Raw genomic sequence first — 18,691 nt, forward strand, 5'->3', positions numbered from 1 at the left:
GAAGGGGTTGGAGGAGTTGGCTGGGGTGGGAGGGAGTAGTGGTACTCAGTATTTCTTGACATGGGTGTGTAGTTACTTGGTTATTTGGAACTCTGTCCTCAGCCTTTGGTCCCAGTCTACAGTTCCCACCATGCTACCATTTATGATATTGCCCATGAGGTGCTTGCACACCTGAGCTCATTTCCTCTCAACCATATGCTGACACAGTGCTCTTATTCATTCCCATTTCACAGATGAGGAGACTGAAGTTTAGTGGTCAGGTTACTGTTCTAAGGTTACCTGAAAAATAGTACACAGTTGGGATTCACCTCAGAGCCAGTGTCTGGTCATGTGCTACACTGTCCGAAGGTCCCTTGTGGGGAGGGAGGGAGGGAATCGTTGAAGCGCTGGTGTTGTGGTGGGGGTGGGCAGCTGCTGCAGCCCAGAGCAGTTTATGTGGTTCTCAGTGTGGCTCACCATCATGCCTGGGGGAGGTTTCTCTTCCCCACATCTCTCCGCCTTACTCTTTAAGGTCAGATGTTCTCTGCTTCTTGTAATAGCACTTAAGAGTCTGCCCTCCATAAATTCATCTAGATCTTTTTTTGAATGTTTTAATTTTGCTCCTCTTGCCGTTTCCCCCCCCCCCCACTTCCTCATTTCACTTCACTCCTATGTGAAATAGGGCTTCATTTCTTTTCCAGAAACGTTAGGTGAATGAGTCCTGGCTTATGTAGCCACACTGCAGAACTTAAAGCTTTCCAGCCTGCTTTTCCCCAGCCCTGCTGTTCAGATGGGAGAATCTAGGCTTTTTAGTCTGTCCTCACTGTGGTTCCCTTCCCTAGATGCTTGGTTCACCGCCCATCATCCCCCTTGTCCTTGGGCATCTCCCCAACCTGGGGCTCCAGTGACATGGAGAGGATCACATACCGCCCTGCTCTGGAGGTCCGTGGTACTGCAAGGGGGGCTGGGTGCAGTGGGGGCCCGGGAGGGGGAAGGGGAGCTGGGGGCCAGGGTACAGGGGAGACTACTAGCTAGCATTAGCTGGGGGCGGGGGTGCAGAGCTGGGGCTGTGGTGGCCAGCACCCAGCCTGGTGTGGGGCTCAGAGAGCGTGGGAAGCAGCTCCTGGCTCGGCCTAGGCTGGGGGGGGGGGGGGGGGGGAGGGTGTTGGGACTGAGTCTGGCACAGGGGATGGGGACGATGGTTGGGAGAGAAGACTGTAGCAGCTTCTTTGTAGCCTCAGGCCCATTTCCTGGCTCCCAAGTCTTTAATTTAAAGTTGTAAGTAGCTATTGTTTTGGTTTTCTTTTAAATCCTCAGGGCTTCCACTGTGTTTGTGCACAGAAAGCTCTCCAACACTTACCACCACCTCAGATCAAAGTGGGAGTGCATGGGGGAGAGTGGAACAGGGGCCGTGAACTTGTTCTGTAAAGATAGTAAGCATTGCTATCTTTCCGGGCCAGACGTTCTGTCCAACTGCCCCACTCTGCTACTGTTTGTGGGGGCAGCAGCCAGAGGCGCATGCCAATGAACGGGCGCGTCTGGGCACCAATACCATTTACTCATGGATACTGAAATTTGAAATTCACCTTTCACATGTCACAAAATACCCTTCTTTTGATTTTTTTTGACCATTAAAAAATGTAAAAACCATTTCTAGCTCACAGGCGTACAAAAAGAGTCTGCTGCGTGTGGAATGCAGCACAGGGGGTCAGACCTCCAGCGACGAGGACGCCAGGCTAGGCGCGCCCCCCTCTCCGGCCCACCTGCCGACGGTACGGAGAGCAAGAGCACATTTTCTTTCCGGGGCAGCGTGCTGGGTTTGGAGGGAGCAAGTGAGAGGCAGTGGCTCCTCTCCTTTTGCTAACTGTGCCTCAGTTTTCCCTTCTCTCCCTGGGCTCGGCCCTCTGGAGTACTCCTCCCTCCCACAAAGCAGTGGGGATTGAGGGATGGAGCCCGGGAGAGCAGCGGCCAGATAGGGAGCTGGGGACCTGGTTCAGGCTGGAACACACCCAGCTGACAAGATCAAAGTTCGGCCCTCAGCGGTGGGATGGAAGTGTAACTAGGAAAGCCAGAGGAAGGGCATGGGCTCCTGCCCCCAGAGGGACAGTGTCGGGGCCAGAGAAGGGGTCGAGGCAGCACACACAGCATGCCGGCCCACTCTGCAGGTATTTCTGAGCATCCAGCTCTCTCCAGGTGCTGTTCTAAGCCCTGAGGACAAAGCAGCCAACAAAACCAAGTCCTCCTCCGTGGAGTTTACATTTCAGTGGAGGAAGGAAGACAATCAACAGATACAGAAAGAAATATGAAGGGGTCCAGGCATAGATGAACACTAAGAGAAAGAGGCAGTGAGGGGTCAGAGGATGAGTGCAGGCTTTTGTGTGGGCCACCCAGGAAGGCTTGTAGGAGCAGGTGGAGCGTGACAGACCTGAATGAAGGCCAGGAGGGAGCTGTCAGGAGGAGATCAGATGTGCAAAAGTCTTGGAGGATGAGCATGCGCGGTACGGGCGAGAGAGAACAGGGAGGCCTGGCAGCTGGAGCAGAGACAGGAGGGGAGAGTGGGAGGGTGGGGCTGAGAGGTAGTGAGGGTTGGAACAAGTAGGGCGTCGCAGGCCTGGTGAGGACTTTCCAGCGTGTGCGAGAGAGCCTGCCGTGCTTGTGAATTTGAGTAGTTCCTTGTGGCTAGAGCCCAGGGACTGTGGGAGGGGGCGAGATTGTGGGATTTGGAGCTGGTGTGGGGGGTAAACAGGAGGCTCAGAGACAGTGGCTCTTAATACAGACATGTCCCACTTATACCAAAACGGCACACGTCTCGCTGGCCTAGAAAGGAGCTAGATGCTGCCCACGCCATCCTGTTTTTCTGTCTTTACCTTTTCCTTTCCCGCCTCCCCTCCCTTCCCCAGGGAGCAGGGAAATGGGGTGGGGCATGGACACGGTCACTCTCGTGACCCCAGCCACTTGGTTCCTTTAGGCTTTTCTCTTCTCTCCTGTCATGGATGGGACAAGTCTTGTACACCGTGGCCCTAACTTTCCTGCCTTCGATAAGCCCCACCATCTGCAGCTCAATTCAGATCTTGCCAAACTTCAGTCTGACAAATGATAAGAAACTTGGAGACATACCTCTGGTGGGAGTGAGTTCTGTGCCAGACTCGCTGCCTCCTGGCTTTCCACGCTGGAGACCCATATGGGCTGCTTTGGGGGTTTAAAAAAGCGCATCGCCTCATGTCCTCCGTTTTACCAGAAGAGGTGAATCGAGATTTGGCAGCACGTGAGGTGCTGCGGGTTCTGTGTGGCGTGGAGCAAGGGCGCTCAGTGGCTGTGGCTCCGCTCTTTTAGACAAAGCCACCGGGCTGTGGGTGGCCCCCCGGGAGCCAGCCTTGCAGCAGGTGGATGCCCTGCCCCCTCCTCCTCGCTGGCCATTCCTGGTTTGGGAGATTGAGGTGGTTTCAGCCAGTGTTCCCCGGTTGTTAGAAGTGGGAGATGTGTCTAGAATTTAGCATGGGGCTTTGCATAGAACAGACATTCAATTAATATTTGTTCAATTATGACATTATTAGAATCATTATTACATCAATCATAGACCGAGCCATTCTTACATTCAGGGTTGGCCCTGAGGCGGTATAACAAAGCTTCCTCAGGGTGTGGCCTTTCCCCAAGCAGGTGAAAAGAAGACAGATTCACTCATTCACTCAGTTACTGAGCCAGACCCCGGAGCCGAAGCCCCAAACCCAGCTCCAGGGAGCTGACATTCCCGAGGGAGAGACAGACAGTCAAGATGAGCATTAAATCAGTTGGTGAGAAGTACTCTGAAAATGAGGATCAGAGTGTGAGGGGTGAGGTCCTAACTTACACTTGTGGTCAGGAAGGCCTTTCTGATAAGATGACAAGTGGGCTGAGAGCTGGATGAAGTGAGGGAATGAGACAGTGGGTATCCGGGGAAGAATGTTCTAGGCAGAAAGAATAGCACGGGCAGGAGGAGCCTGGCACTCAGGAGGAGCAGCAGAGGGGCTGGTGTGGCCCGAAAGTACTGAGCCAGGGGACAAGTGGGGGAGATGAGGTGGGAGAGCTACCAGCAGCCAGTCTGTGGGGCCTGGTGGGTCACAGCTTATGGGGAGATGTGAGTGAGGTCATGGGGGACAGGGTCATGAGTGGTCGTGGGGGACAGGATCATGAGTGTCTGGTAGGTAGCATCATGGAACAGGAGGGGAGGCCCCTCACATGGGTTTGGTGTCAGACAGGTGCTGGGGAGGACCAGGCCATTGGCCATTGTCTTATAGCCATTTCTGTTTTTCCTGTAAATAAGGAGCAAGGCTCTCAGTGTGGGGGAAGGAGAGGGGATGATGGGAAGGGAGGTTGGGAGGGTAGAGAAGGTGGACAGAGTCTGGATGGGGGTGGTGAGTGACTAGCGCAGTAGAGCAGGGTCACACAGTGCCCTTGAGTGAGGGGACCCAGGGAAGTGTTGAATGGGCCACCTCTGCAGCCACATCAGGTGCTTGGAATAGGAGATGAGTTGGATTTAACCAGGGACGGGGGCTTGCCAGGGCTGAGGCGGGAGGAGGGAGCGCATATGCAGTGGTGATTATAGAGACAGAGTGGTTGGGAGGGAGCGAGGGGGAGCTGTGCCCAGGAACTGAGTGGCAGGTGGGGGCCCTGCTGGGGAGAAGGCTGTAGGGTCCTGCACTCGAGCGAGGCAGCTGGAAGAGGGGTGGGGTGGTTGGAGCGTGGGGCTTGGTTTTGGAGAGTGGCAGTCATTGGGGATGACACGGTGACATCTGGCCTAGAGGAGGACCGGGAGCTGAGAGACCTGGGCTCAGAGTTTGTTAGGGAGCCGTGAGTGGTCCTGGAAGCAGGGCTGGCATGTCAGGGGCTAACGGCCCAGCCAGGAGGCCTGGCACTCGTAGGTCCAAGCAGCCAGGGAGAAGAGGAAGCAGTGGCCCCCTCCTACCTGCTCTGTGGTTCCTCAGGTTTGAGCGCAAGGGCAGCCACCCCAGGAGAGGGCTGCTGGGGCTTCCTTCCAGGTCAGGCACAGTCTAGTGAAGGGAACTGGCAGAGGAAGTAGGGGATGTTAATAAAAAGAGAAAAAAAAAAACAAAAAAACCTGTTCATCTTAGAGTTTTCCCCCCAAACCTCTTCATGAGAGGCACTGATGACCCGAGTCTGGACTGGGGATGGACTTGACCTAGTCCAGGGCAGTAGAATCAGACCTGCCGAGGCCCAGTTGTGCCAGACCTTCATCATTTTTTATCCACAGTCCCATCCCTAGCCTTCATGTTCCACCGTGCAGAATGCACTCCTGTCCTGCCCTGCTCTAGCCACCGCTCAGCTCAGATGCCTCCCCCTGCAGGAAGCCTCCTGGATGACTCAGGCTGGAAGTGCCTGTTCTCTTCTGTGAAGGCCTACAGCTCTATCTGGCTCTCGTTCCCACAGCTCAGTTTTGCGAATATTTATTTTATGTCTTGTCTTCTCCTCCAGTGCCATGGCTAAAGGGTTGACTTGCATTAGAATCCCGGTTATCATCATTGTCGATGCAGGTGATGTCGTGCGACTCATGTAGCCTCCTTGAACCTCAGTTTTATCTAAAAATGGGGAATGGTACTTCCTTCCTGTGGGTTGGGGGGATTCAGTCACATAGCTCCATGCTTGGCACACGTGGGGCCCAGCAATGTTCCTGTCCTCTAAGTACAAGTAGCTTTGGGGTAAGCACATGGCTTAGTACTCGGCATCTCCACAGGGCTGATCCAAATGCCTTTCAGGTCTGCGTGCCCGATAAATATGCACTTGATGAATTTGGGAAAGATACCTATACAACTTTTCTATGATATTTTTAAAAAATTTAAAGGGGTTGAAATGTACAGTCCTATTTTGCAGCTCCTGATAAAAACAGTTTGCATGTGGCTGTGGAAAAATGAAGATCATCCAAGTCCAGCCCTGCCTGAACTATAGTTTTTAAGCACCAATTAACAAAAAAGATTTTTCACATGGCTCTAAAAGGGAATGAATTGTGTATGAGACTTACTGCTTTACATCAGAAAGACTTTTTAAAAACTTACTAAGACCATTTACAGAGAAAATGGCTTTACAAACATTCAATAAATGCAAAGTGTTCTTTTTTTCCATAGACATATCATTTTGCAATACTTACAACTGTGTCTTTGAAAACATTTTATTTTACAAGAAGTATTTAAAAACGTTCACATTTTTTTATGACCATTTTGGTTTTTAACACTGGGTCTTTTGACTTCTCCGAAATCACTTTTTCTACACAGATTTTCAAAAACATTAAAACTGTTATCAAAGCCTTCAAGCTCATTGATGTTAACAAGACTGGTCTGATCCAGCCCTGTGAGCTGAGGAAAGTTCTGGAGACCTTCTGTTTGAAGATGAAAGATGATGAATATAGAAAGTAAGTAAGCGGAGGTCTGGTGAGAGATGGCTCAGTAGAACTTAGCCTAGTTTCAAAGTGGGGCCTGGCAGGTGCCCTGGAGCCAGACATCATCCTCTCCTGTAGTCTCTGTCTTGACTGTTTTTAAAAGAGGTGCTCATGGCATTTCTCCTGTGTTGGTGGTGCTCTCCACAAATGCTCAGACTTGAGAGCTAATGGTTCTAATTCCAAGAGTCCCCAGGGTGGCAGTCATCTGGCCTGCAGATCGGAACACATCTTGATTATTTAAGTAATCCATCACCAGTTGTCTCTCCTTTCCTGGTTGGCCCCACGCCCGCCATCCCCCGTGTTTCCAGTTCACAGTTGACGTTTACTCAAAGCCCGGGGTTAGAGAAGAACAAATTTCTGGATTTATTCTTTAGTTGATGTGCTCCCTGCTGGCTCTCACTCCTGATATAATAACAGAAACTTAACTTCCCTCTGAGGACGGTTGTTGCTGGGGTCCAGGGGACACTGCAGCAGGGGGACAGTGAATAAATGTTTAGCTGCTTCACGGCTGCTGAAAGCCACCACCACCTGCTCCTGACCCGAGGGCAGCGTGTGGAAGTCTGCCTGGGGTTTGTTGTTGTTGTTTTGAGCCTCCAATAAACTCCAGATCATTTAAAAGAAGCCACATGTTTGGCTTCTGTGGCTACCTGAGTTTTGAATGGAAGCCACTAGAAGGGGGCCCACATTTAACTTCATTTCTGTGGTACTCGGCCAAGAAGCTCTCTTCCTCTTCCTGCCTTTTCCCCCTTTTCTAAGTATCCCCCAGGCTGTTAACAGAAGCACCAAGCTTTATTCTTTCACTCTGAGCTGAAGAGTTTCACATCACACTGCAGTTATAAATCCCTATGACACTGGGGGCTGCGCTCGCTCGCGTGGTGTCATAAAGACGATGTTGCTTCTGGAAGGAATGGAGGAAGTTGCTCCTGCGGCAAAAGGGAGTGTAGGGGGCACATGACCATGGCAGGGGCACCGTGGGGGCTGAAAAGCAAGGAGACTTTTTAAAAATAGGTATTTCCTGGTCTTTTGAATATTTTCTTCTTTTTTCCTCCTTATAACCCACCTCAGAATATAAAAGGACATAATAGATGTTTTAATTTTTACATCCTTCCAACTGGGAAAGTGTCCAGAATAAGATCCAAACAAAACAAATTAAATAATTTTGTGCACGCAATTATAGAACAGAAGCAACACTCTTATAAAACAGGCAATCAAAAAACAAAACAGTGTTTTATTTGACAATAAACCTTGTGTTTGGCACTCCAACCTAGTAAATCTATAAAAAATGTTACTGTCTATTTCCCCATCTCGTAAGTATCGAATAATAAAGAACTCCACAAATTTTTATTTGAGATTTTTTTTTAAGCCTCGAAAACAATACTGTTTTCATGATAAGGCTTGAGAAACTTAACATAATAGAATTGCTTTTCTTTAGAACAGAAACGCAGAAGATCAAAAGTAGACCATTTCTTCAATTGCTTTAATGCTTTTCTTATTGAAGCTCAAGAATATATTCTTTTCCTTGAAAAGCTGCTTCAGTATTAACTTGGCCTTTTTAGTTTTTGAGCAGGAAACACAATGCATTTTTGAATCCTTTCTTTTATCAAAAACAGCCTTCTAGTGAATACCAGCCTCTACTTCTCGGGGTGGTGGCAAACGCCTGGCCTTTGGAGTAGGGCATGCTTGGGGTCAGGTCTGTGCTGCACCCTCCAGGCCCTAGGACCTCGGGAGGCTCCTGGGCCTCTCTGAGACCCAGCTTCCTCTTAAAGAAGTGGAGACCGGGGAGCCCACTTTGCAGGGCAGGCGCCAAAACTCCCCGTAATGTGCACAGTGGGCCTCGGATGCACATAGTAGGTGCTCGTCCCACAGTGACTCTGTCACAGTTGTAAAGATTCCAGGAATGTGCTTTACTCCTTGGAAAACAGTTCTCTTTAGGCTGCAGAATACCATGCAGCGTGTGTGAGGAAGAGGCGAGAGAGAAAATCCTCACCAATTTCATACTTAATAACACCACCCTGAGACCTACTGGGTTTTGCTTTTCCTTTCCCATCTCTCACACCCACCCCACCCTCCGGTTGCCCTGCAGGCTGAAGTATTTGAATCCCGATAAAGTAAGTGTGAGCAGCCTGAAAAGCAAACAAACTCACTGGAGGTCGGCCCCTGCCTGAGCAGAGCAAGGAAGCCCACGGCTAGTTGTAGGTGGTGATGCGGGAGAGGTTCACGGGTCAATGGGTGTCATTCCCTTTGCCCCCCCTGCGTTGGCCTTCCTGCGTGCCCCACTCGCCTGCAGTCTGTGCAGACCTCTGAGCTCTCCTGCCCCAAGTGCAGGTCTCTGGGAAAACAGCCCTAGCCCTTTCATCTTAGGAATGATTCTGCCTCCCCTGCCTTTATTCTTCTTAAAAAAAAAAAAAAAAAAAGCCTTTGAGATACGGCATGCCTGGGCAGTACTGAGGCTTGATTTTTGAGATTTTATCTGTAGGAAATATTACCATGGAATTCTGTCTGTGTGTCCTCAGTGAATATGCGGCCGGTATTATGAAGGCAGATGGGGCTGGGCATTACGAGAGGTCGGGATTCTCTTAGGAGGAAATACCAGTCTGAAAGAATGCTGGATTTTTACAGAAAACAGGGAAGTTGGTGATGAGGTTTTTGTCAGTATCTGGACACATTACCGAAGCAGAAGAGTAGCCAACGCTTTCCATAGGACGGCAACCCAAACAGGAAGGAGCACAGTAGGCCAGCCCTTTGGGTCCCTGAGCCTACAGCCATATTTTCACGAGGCAGAGACTGTGGATGAAAGATGTGGCTATTTGGGGAGTTTCAGCGTGAGCATCTGGCAGCTATCCTATCTCCAGATAATTTTTCTTATTAGAACAATAGGCAAGATTCATCAAAGTGGAAAAAAAAGGTATGCGTTGAAGTATTCGACATTACTCTTTGTTAAATTTGGAAAACAGAAAAATAACAAATACTTTAAGTGATAATTACTAAATTTTTAGAAAGCAGCGTGAAATTAGGTAATTATAGAAACCAACACATATGGAGATAATATAACCAAACATTTAAAAACTGTCAATTTTTTATAAATGTAATAATGCAGAAATCATCTAGAAAACCATTTATCAACTGGCAGATTTGAATAATAGAAAATTCATTTTAAGAAGGAAAAAAATCCAAATATCCTATTTATCTGAACTTTAAAAAAAGAGTATCTCGGTATATTTTAGGGAGAGACATTGGTTAAGTGTATTTTTTTGTTGTTTTTAAAAAATATTTATTTATTAGAGGGGGGGAGAGAGAGAGCATGAGCAGGGGGGAGGGGCAGAGGGAAAGGGAGAAGCAGACTCCCTGCTGAGCAGGGAGCTCAACACGGCTGGATCCCAGGGTCCTGGGATCATGATGTGAGCCGAAGACAGACGCTTAACTGACTGAGCCACCCAGGCGCCCTGGTTACATGTTTTAAAATGTTCTTTTTTCTCTATGGAAATCATAGAATGCTCCGAGGAAAGTTTTGCCCTGCCACAGTGAACTGGGCCTCAGTTGTCTCTGTCATATGCTGTGCTTGGTCAAGAGGGTGGGCTATGTTCTCCCCTCCCCCAGCTCTAGATGTCTCTGGTTATAGAGGCTTTGTGCTAATTGACTCATGGTCCACATCATGGCCCCGTAATTACTAAAGGCAAATGGGACCTGCTTTTGCTGTCCACGTATGGCCTGAATCATGGCCACCCCATCCTCCTGCCAGAGAAGGGAGAAAACGAGAACTGAGACGTGTCTGTACCCATGCATCAGCAGGCCAAGTACAGCGATCTCCTCTGAAGTGTCCGTGTGTTTTAATCTTACAGTAACACTTCCTTGGGTTCACTTTTTAATTTCAGCTCTAGCTAGAAACACATTAAAATGAATGCCAGCCCCCATGTTAAAGGATACCTTGCTTCATTTTAGATTCTCTATATCATAATTTCTGATTACCAAAGAACATTTCTATTCCAGGTTTGTGAAACACTACAACATTGATAAAGATACTGCAGTGGATTATAATGTTTTTTTGAAGAACCTCAGTGTAAATAATGACTTGAATCTTAGGTATTCTGTGGGAAATCAAGGTGAGTGTTTTATAAGTATATAGCTAAAGATTTCAATATCCTTTGGCATGATAATTCCTCTTCTATGAATCTGTTCTGAGGAAATACTTTCAGATATGGAAACTGCATTATGCACAAAGATAGCCATGGCATTGTTATTTGGAAGAATAACGTAAATGTCTAACAACAGAAAAAGGGTTCAGTGAGTCACAGTGTACCCACCCGGTAAAATGTGCAGCCACGAGCAATGATTTCCATGAAGTTAATGGTAACATGGAAAGTGTATGCTGAGTATCAGTAAATGATGGGAAAGAAATTCTAAAATCAGATTGTCTTTAAGTGATGTGTCTCTGGGTGTTATTTGGTTCTCTTTTCTGCTGCTTTTGTATTTTCAAAAATTTGTATAATGAACCTGTTACTCCTTTTGTGATGGGAAAAATCTTTATATAAAAGGGCAAATAGCTGCATGGTTTATACATTATATTGGACATGTAAAGCCAGGCTTGTACAGGCATATAACCTTGAGAAGGAAAATTTTTCCTTGCACTGATGGCGTTTATCCCAGCCTCATCAACAAAGTGCCCAGAGTTGTTGACCTGCTAGATAGTTCTGGAGAGAGCAGAGTCCAGTTCCCTGAGGATGAATTTATGAAGAATGCAGTTGGGAGATTTCTCCTCTGGGCCTTTGGTCATTTGAGGCAAGTGGTTTCTTGCCTCAGGGGCTTATCACCTATGAACGGCTCATTCAAGACATGGTGTTACTGGTTTCCATGTAATTCAATACAACAAATATTGAGCATCTTCTGCAGTTCTCAGATTTGCCTCACTAGCATACTTAACAAAGACAAATTCTCAGATTTTAGCTCAGTTTCCCTAAGATCACTGAGAGCAGACTCCAGGGCTCTCCTTTTAAAAGACTCTCAAGTTTTGGGAATTACTAGATAGGATGATCTCCCAAGGACCTGTTCATCCCTTATGTTTTGTTAGTTCATATGCAGATCCTTATACCACTAGGATTCAAAGCCAAGTAACATACTCTATCTTTAAGGAGTGTGTGTGTGTGCATGTGTATGTGTGTGAATTTTTAAAAAAACAGGGCAGGTAAAGCATAAAGTAAGTCACATAAAGAGTATAATAATAAAAAGCATTTATTTTTGTGCTTTATATAGATACTTTATAAGCTTTAATTTTAATTTTGATTTCTCTTAGTACCTTTGTGAGATGGGTATTATTGTCCCATTTTTTAGATGAGAAAATATGGACTCAAGGGTGCCAAATGAAGTCCCCAAAGTCATATAGCTCATTTTTGGTGGTTGAGATTTGAACTGTTTAGCTCCAAAGCAGACTGTTGAAATGCCTGAGAGGGAAGAACAAAATGTCTTGGGGTGTTCACAGGAGGAAGAGGGGTATCCGGATAAGAGTTAGGAGGCACTTTTGCAGGGCCAGAGTTCACAGAATGCATGTGACAAGCATGGAGGGAAGGAGAGCATTCTAGTCCAAGGGCCTTTGGGGTGGAGGCATGTTGGGCTGAAGCATGGGCTGTGCATTTTGCCCAAGTGGGATATAAGGTGGTGTCTCGCTTGATTATAGAAAATTTTCATCACAATTAAGTTTATAGACCTAATTTGAGAACCGTAATGCTCCACCCCACTTACCAAACATTTGTTCCATGCCAGGCCTTAGGCTAAGCTCATTCCTGTACTGTCTCTTTCCATATTCACCACAGTCCTGTGAGGCAGGCACTGAGGCAGATAAGTGAAAAGATTGAAGTAAACAAGCCCATCCTACCACCCAGCATTAACCACCATCAGCATGATTCCTGGTATCTTTCCATGCAGATCTGTGGAAAGGAGAGACAGGAAGAAATACATTTGTGAAACTGGGTTCATATACATGCTATTTTATATGTGTCTACTTTTCCTTGAGTGTTAAAGAAGAATAGGAATTGAAATGAAACTGCAGAAAATCTTGAGTATGTCTTGGCTGGATATACTATCCATGGGTCCCACGTTCCCAAACGTCAGGGACTTTGACCCGCTGCCTCTGGTACTGAGTCTGGCTATGGAGAAGTCTGAGGCTTACCTAATTTTCTTACTGGTCGTGTGCTTTTTCTAGCTGGCTGCCCCAAAGAATTATTTGTCCCTGAATTTCAGAAACATAGTTAGGATATGTCTTGCTGTTGAGCCTTCTGTATGTTTTCCAAAGCACAATGTATTTTTAATCTGCAGATCCAATTACTTTTTTGTTTTGAGATTTTTTTTTTAATATTATATATCTTTGAATAAATTTTCTTTGGTTTCATTTTTCTGATCTTTAACTTCAGTGATACAAATTATCCTTATGTTGGATTGTCTTTTTCTTCTGTATCAAATGGTCTCAAAGTGCTACATTCTCTTTGACCTTTTCCTTGGCAGTCACAATGATCATCTCAGGTCTTTTATCTTTACCTGTAATTTGATTTTTACCAAGGTCGATTTTATTCTGTGCTATTTCTACTTTATTTATTACTTCTATCATGGCCTTTCCTTTGGTCTACTATATTACTTTCCCTCTCATTTTGTTGTTTTATCATCTTGTTTTACTGAACGTGTATTCTTATTAAGATGTTCTGTAAAGTACTGTGTACCTTTTACATTTTATTCCAAGATGGGATCTTTGCCTTTTGTATTACTCTCCTTCCTTCCCAGTACACCTACACCAGCCCCTGACGCTTTTCCAGTAGAGTTTTCATAATTTCAAGAACATTGGGTAAATGGATAATTTTTTATTCTATTATACCTCTTTAATTAATTAGAGTCTACCTTCAGATAATATTCTACTAATTCACATGAAGTATAAGGACTTTACCACCAGTATTTCCATTCGTCTCTCCTATATTTTGTTATATTGCTATTACACGTTGTACTTTTATATATGCTATAAACACAGAATGCCGCTTCTCTTGCTCTGCTGAGATTTTCTATCTGTTCACTCATCAAGAGTATATTTTCCTTTATATTCTCAAACACTTATTTTGAAATTTAAACTTTTAAATGCTTTAAAATTTTCATCTGCTAATTCCAACCTTTAGGTCATCTCAGAGTCTGGTCTTTATTGATTCCTTTTCTTTTCTTTCTTGAATAGGGATCACAGGTTCCTGTTTTGTTTTGTTTTGTCTTTCCCATGTCTCGCAATTTTGGAATTTATCCTGGATAGAGTAAATCATGCGTTGTAGAGACTGTAGATTCTGTTATGTGCCTCTGAGGAATTTAAGTATTTGTTTTAGCAGCCAGTTTATTTGCCTGCACTCGGACTCTAATCTTTGTCTCCCCTGAGGTCTTTCACACTTGAAATCTTTGTTGTGCTATTTTAGCCTTAGCTGGGTGTCTTATTGTCTGCTCTACACATCTTGTTCAGGGGTTAGCCGAAGATCTTGGCAGAAATTATGCACAGACGTTAGAAATCCTCTGTGCTTTTCTTTTTGGGGGCTTTCCTTACTTTCTTACTTTCTAGCTGCTGTATAGTCCTCAACTCTGTTTTCTGTTTCCTAAAGCCAGCAGGACCCTGGGTTTATGTCCAAATTCTATCCATTTAGCATCTTTTTGGCTGAGGCCTGCCCTCAGGCAAAAAGCCAGAAATAACAAGAAATGTATCAAGTGTTACCCTATTTTTCCAAGTGTCGACTCCAGTTTATATCGGTTGCTCTCTAATGCCTTCAGATAGTTTTTTGTTTATATTTTGGCCAGAGTTTATAATTATTATCTGCTGGGAGGATAGGTTCAATATGAGCCAGTCCACTAAATTGAAAGCAGAACTTGCTGGCTGCCCAAATTAAGAGTTTCTTCTTGCTTCAGTCTATGCTGGTAAAATTTTTCTAATTTTTACTATTTTTTTCTTTGGCTTATGTCATTAGGAATTGTAAGTAGGTAAGTTGTATAATACAGTTTCAGTTACAACATGGAAATCTCATTGTTTTTTTTTTTCCATTTTGTTATCAATAATTGGCAACTTTTTTGTTTGTTAGGGATACATAAAATAATGATGCATGTCACAATGAGAGGCATTTTCGATTCGATTCAATATGAGATATGTATCTGGTTATTCTCCTGTATATTTCTGTTCCTGCAGTGTTCGCTCAAGTTCTTATTGCTATTAGTAGTTAAATTTGGCAGAGTCAAAAGTTATATGCAGAGTTTTAACTGTGTGGGGGCTGGCACCCCAACCCTCATGCTGTTCAGGGGTCAGCTGTAGTAATCTGGGGCTATGGACTGCATTATATTAAAGCTCTATACCGTGGTTGTCAACAGAGAGGTCTATTTACTGGTGTATATAGTGGGGAAGGATGAGTCCCTGGCACCAGCTGATCATCATCCCCATTGCCATCCCATCAGCTCAAAATCCTCGGCCCCAAAGTCTGAATATTAAGGTATCAGCATATCCTTTCTGGGTTGGCTTATCATGGAAATTATTTTATTTGGACCATGGGTTGGCTAATTTGAATCCCCACCTTACTAACGGGAAAAGCCAAGGAATCCAGATAGGTTGCTCAGGGTATCAATCAAACAAAGAAGACAGTGACATTATATGGAAGAGTTGAAAGTCCTTTGTAGGTTTTGATTCACCTTCTAATTTCTCTCTGTGTAAGTCATAAGGAAGTAAGTCTTCCTGTGCCACTGATTCAGCTTCCATACGATTGCCACATTAGGAGCAAAAACCTTTATCACATCTGCTCACGTGCTTGGCTCTCTCATCATTTTGGTTATTTGAGGCTTGTCCTCTAGTAGATTTCTTGTGAAGTGCTCATGGAAATGATGTTCTCTGATTTCTTACATGTTCATGACAGTTTGTATGAGGCCTGTATAGTTAAAAAATCAGTTTGTCTGAATGTAGTGATTCAAAAGGGCACGTGCACCCCAATGTTTATGGCAGCAATGTCCACAATAGCCAAACTATGGAAAAAGCCCAGATGTCCATCAACAGATGTACGGATAAAGAAGATGTGGTATATATACACAATGGAATATTACACAGCCATCAAAAAATGAAATCTTGCCATTTGCAATGATGTGGTTGGAACTGGAGGGTATTATGCTAAGTGAGATAAATCAATCTAGAGGGACAGAGAGATGATCATATGATCTCACTGATATGTTGAATTTAAGAAACAAAACAGAGGATCATAGGGGAAGAGAGGAAAAAATAAAACAAGATGAAACCAGAGAGGGAGACAAACCATAAGAGACTCTTAATCACAGGAAACAAACTGAGGGTTGCTGGAGGGGGGTGGTGGGATGGGGTAACTGGGTGATAGACATTAGGGAGGGCATGTGATGTAATGAGCACTGGATATTATATTAGACTGATGAATCACAGACCTGTACCTCTGAAACCAATAATACATTATATGTTAATTAATTGAATTTAAATAAAAAATGTTTAAAACAAACAAGCAACAACAACAAAAAAAATCACTTTGGATATAAAATCCTTAGCTCAGATTTTCATTCCTTAAGGATCTTAAATATTTTTACCCATCGCCTGGTGACCTGCAGTTTTGCTGAAGAAAAGTTTGATGACAGTCTGACTTTATTTCCCTTATTAGTGACTTCGTCTTTTTGTTCGGATATCCAGAGAATTTTTTTTTTCCTTTTATTTAAAACCCACTAATTTTGCTAGAATGAGTCATGATGTTGGACACTCATGACTATTCTGTAAGTATTTGTATGCTATCTGAATTGGCAGATTTGAGTCTTTTATTTCAGGAAGACTTCTGGAATTGCAATTTTTAGCATCTGAACCATTCAGTCCTTAGATTTTCTTCCCAGTGATACCTTTTACATGTATCTTGGATTTCTTTTCCTAGCTTCTTTATTAGACTATAATTTTTTTGCAAGCCTTCCTTCCTGCCTTTTTTCTTTTTTGCTTACTCGATACAATTTTTTTCTTTTTCACCCCCTCTTACTGTTGTTTGTTTGCTCTTGTGTTCCTTTTAGTTCAGTCTTTGTTTCTGAGACAGTTTTATTTCTAATTTGCTTCAGAGCTCTGTCATCCAATTTCAGAGTTTTTCTAGCTCTGATTGATACTGTTCTTCCTTGTCTCCTATCATTTAAAACCTTTCTCATTAATCAATAGGCAGCTAATGTGTACTGAGTGTCTAGTGAGTGCCAGCCCTTACACATTCATCACCATGTCAAATCCTCCTGGCAACCCCGTGGCGTTTCTGTCCATTTCTTCTTGCAAACGGGGACCCCAAAGCACAAGCCTGCGTAGCTGGTAACAGAAGGTTGCAGAGTCAGTGATCAGATCCAGAATGAGTACTCCTCACCTTCGTACTGTTTTCAGAGTTTCTGAATCTTACTCACTTCGGAGCTTCCACTGAGAAATTCTTCTCTTGGCACTCCAACCCTGAAGCACATGGACAGATAAGTACTGTCCTGTTTCCGATTTTTCTAGAATGACATTTTTACCAGTGTTTTAATAATATTTGTTTTCTATGTGGTGGTTTGGGGAAGATATTCTCAAGAGAGCAATAATTTTAAAATATATGTCCCCGGGGTGCCTGGGTGGCTCAGTTGGTTAAGTGTCTGACTCTTGACTTCAGCTCAGGTCATGATCTCAGGGTCATGAGACCAAGCCCTGCGTTGGGCTCCATGCTCAGTGTGGAATCTGCTCATCTCTCCCCACCCACCCCCCCGGCCCCCCACCACTTATGCTTGCTCTCTCTCTCTCTTTAAAATAAATAAGTAAATAAATAAGTAAATAAATAAATAAAATATTTAAAAATATATATGTCCCCTATTTGCATTTTTCCCAAAATCTCTTTCTTAAGTAAGCACATCATTCCACATACTTCTTTATATCTGTTTCTATTTCTCATATGAACTCCTGCTTTTCTCTTGTCTATGAACTGTGAATGATAAGGATACAATCTGCTCATGTCGGTTCCTTTTTGGGGAAAATGTGTTCTACAAGGACTCATTACCAGGAGCTGTTGGTGGATTTGATGCTGTTGTTACCCGTGTCAGGGAATCTCTAGGTCATATATTTGCAGGGACCACAACTTTCGACTTTTCTAAATATATAGAACCGAGTTTCTTGTTAATTTTGCATCTTTATGGTTTCGCTGTGTTTATATTCTTAAGAAGCCATCATCTTGCTTGTCAAAAGCACTATCTATCTGGCACCTGAAGAAATGACATTGGGAGGTGGGTTTCCTTTTGCTGCACCTATGACATATATAAGTGCACATGTAAGCTTTGGATCTCCTCTCTACCCCATTTCCAATCAGCAAAGACCCTTTGGGGGAAATTAATTAGCAGGTGGCAGGAATTATTAAGCTGGGCTGATGGGTGAGGCCTGGCCTGACTGTGACGAGACACACCTTGGAAGTTCTGCAGTTCTGAGTTCTCTAGCCAGCCTGGGGTGGCAGCGTAACTGCCCAGGTCCCTGGACTGTGAGCTCCCCGAGGGCAGGCCCCGCCCCCCAGCCACCCCCCACCCTCCAGAGCTTGGCCTGTTGTTTACAGAGCAAGAATGGGTTTCCCTCGCTGTGCCATGTGTCCCTATCATCCTCCACTAGAGCAGCAGTGCCCAGAGGGGAGCCCACACACAGGATGCGGGATCAGAAAACCGGGCTCTGTGTGCCCAACTGAGTCAGAGCCCGGGTCTGTGGGTTCGCTTCCCCACCACTCGAGGCTCCTGTGTGTGTTCCAAGATCCCAGTTTCAAATGCCTGGCCCACCAAGGCCACAGAATTCCAGACCAAGTTCGGCCTTTGTATTTCATTATGTAGCCAGCGGGGTCCACTGGGGGAAGCTGTTTTTCTTTTACTTTTTTTTTTTTTTTTTTTTTTTGAGGTAGGAAATGGAATTCCAGATGACTGGCAGTTTGTTAACTGCAGCTGAGTCGTTGTAAGTGTGCTTAATTTGAGTGAAGCTTATTTGCAGACATTTTAGGAAATAAATCTGGGAAACCATTCGTGATTCTTTGCAGTCGACTTTGAGAATGGCTATATTTTAGATTTATTTTATTCTTTTATTATAAAAGTAATACATGCTGGCTGCAAAAAAGGCACAAAAACACGAATAACAATCCCCGTAATCCTTCCACCTGAATCCTACCACTGTGTTCTTTTTGGTGTATTCAGCTGTGAATTATCCTCCCCAGTTTATTTTCTGCTGCATGGATGGATAGATGGATGGATAGATGGATGGATAGATGGATGGATAGA

The 18,691-nt window shown here is 44.7% G+C and overlaps 1 protein-coding gene across 1 annotated transcript in view; it reads left to right on the forward strand.

Moving 5' to 3' along the window:
* EFCAB6 (EF-hand calcium binding domain 6) overlaps positions 1-18,691 on the forward strand; it is a 215,743-nt gene that overhangs the window by 42,518 nt on the left and 154,534 nt on the right. The window contains exons 6-7 of the mRNA XM_034987337.1: positions 6,243-6,379; positions 10,394-10,506. Coding sequence (XP_034843228.1) covers positions 6,243-6,379; positions 10,394-10,506 — 250 coding nt within the window. The remainder of the gene's footprint in view (positions 1-6,242; positions 6,380-10,393; positions 10,507-18,691) is intronic.

Source organism: Mirounga leonina, unplaced genomic scaffold, assembly GCF_011800145.1.
Source record: "Mirounga leonina isolate KUSES-001 unplaced genomic scaffold, KU_Mleo_1.0 Mir_418, whole genome shotgun sequence".
Taxonomy (NCBI): Eukaryota; Metazoa; Chordata; class Mammalia; order Carnivora; family Phocidae; genus Mirounga; species Mirounga leonina.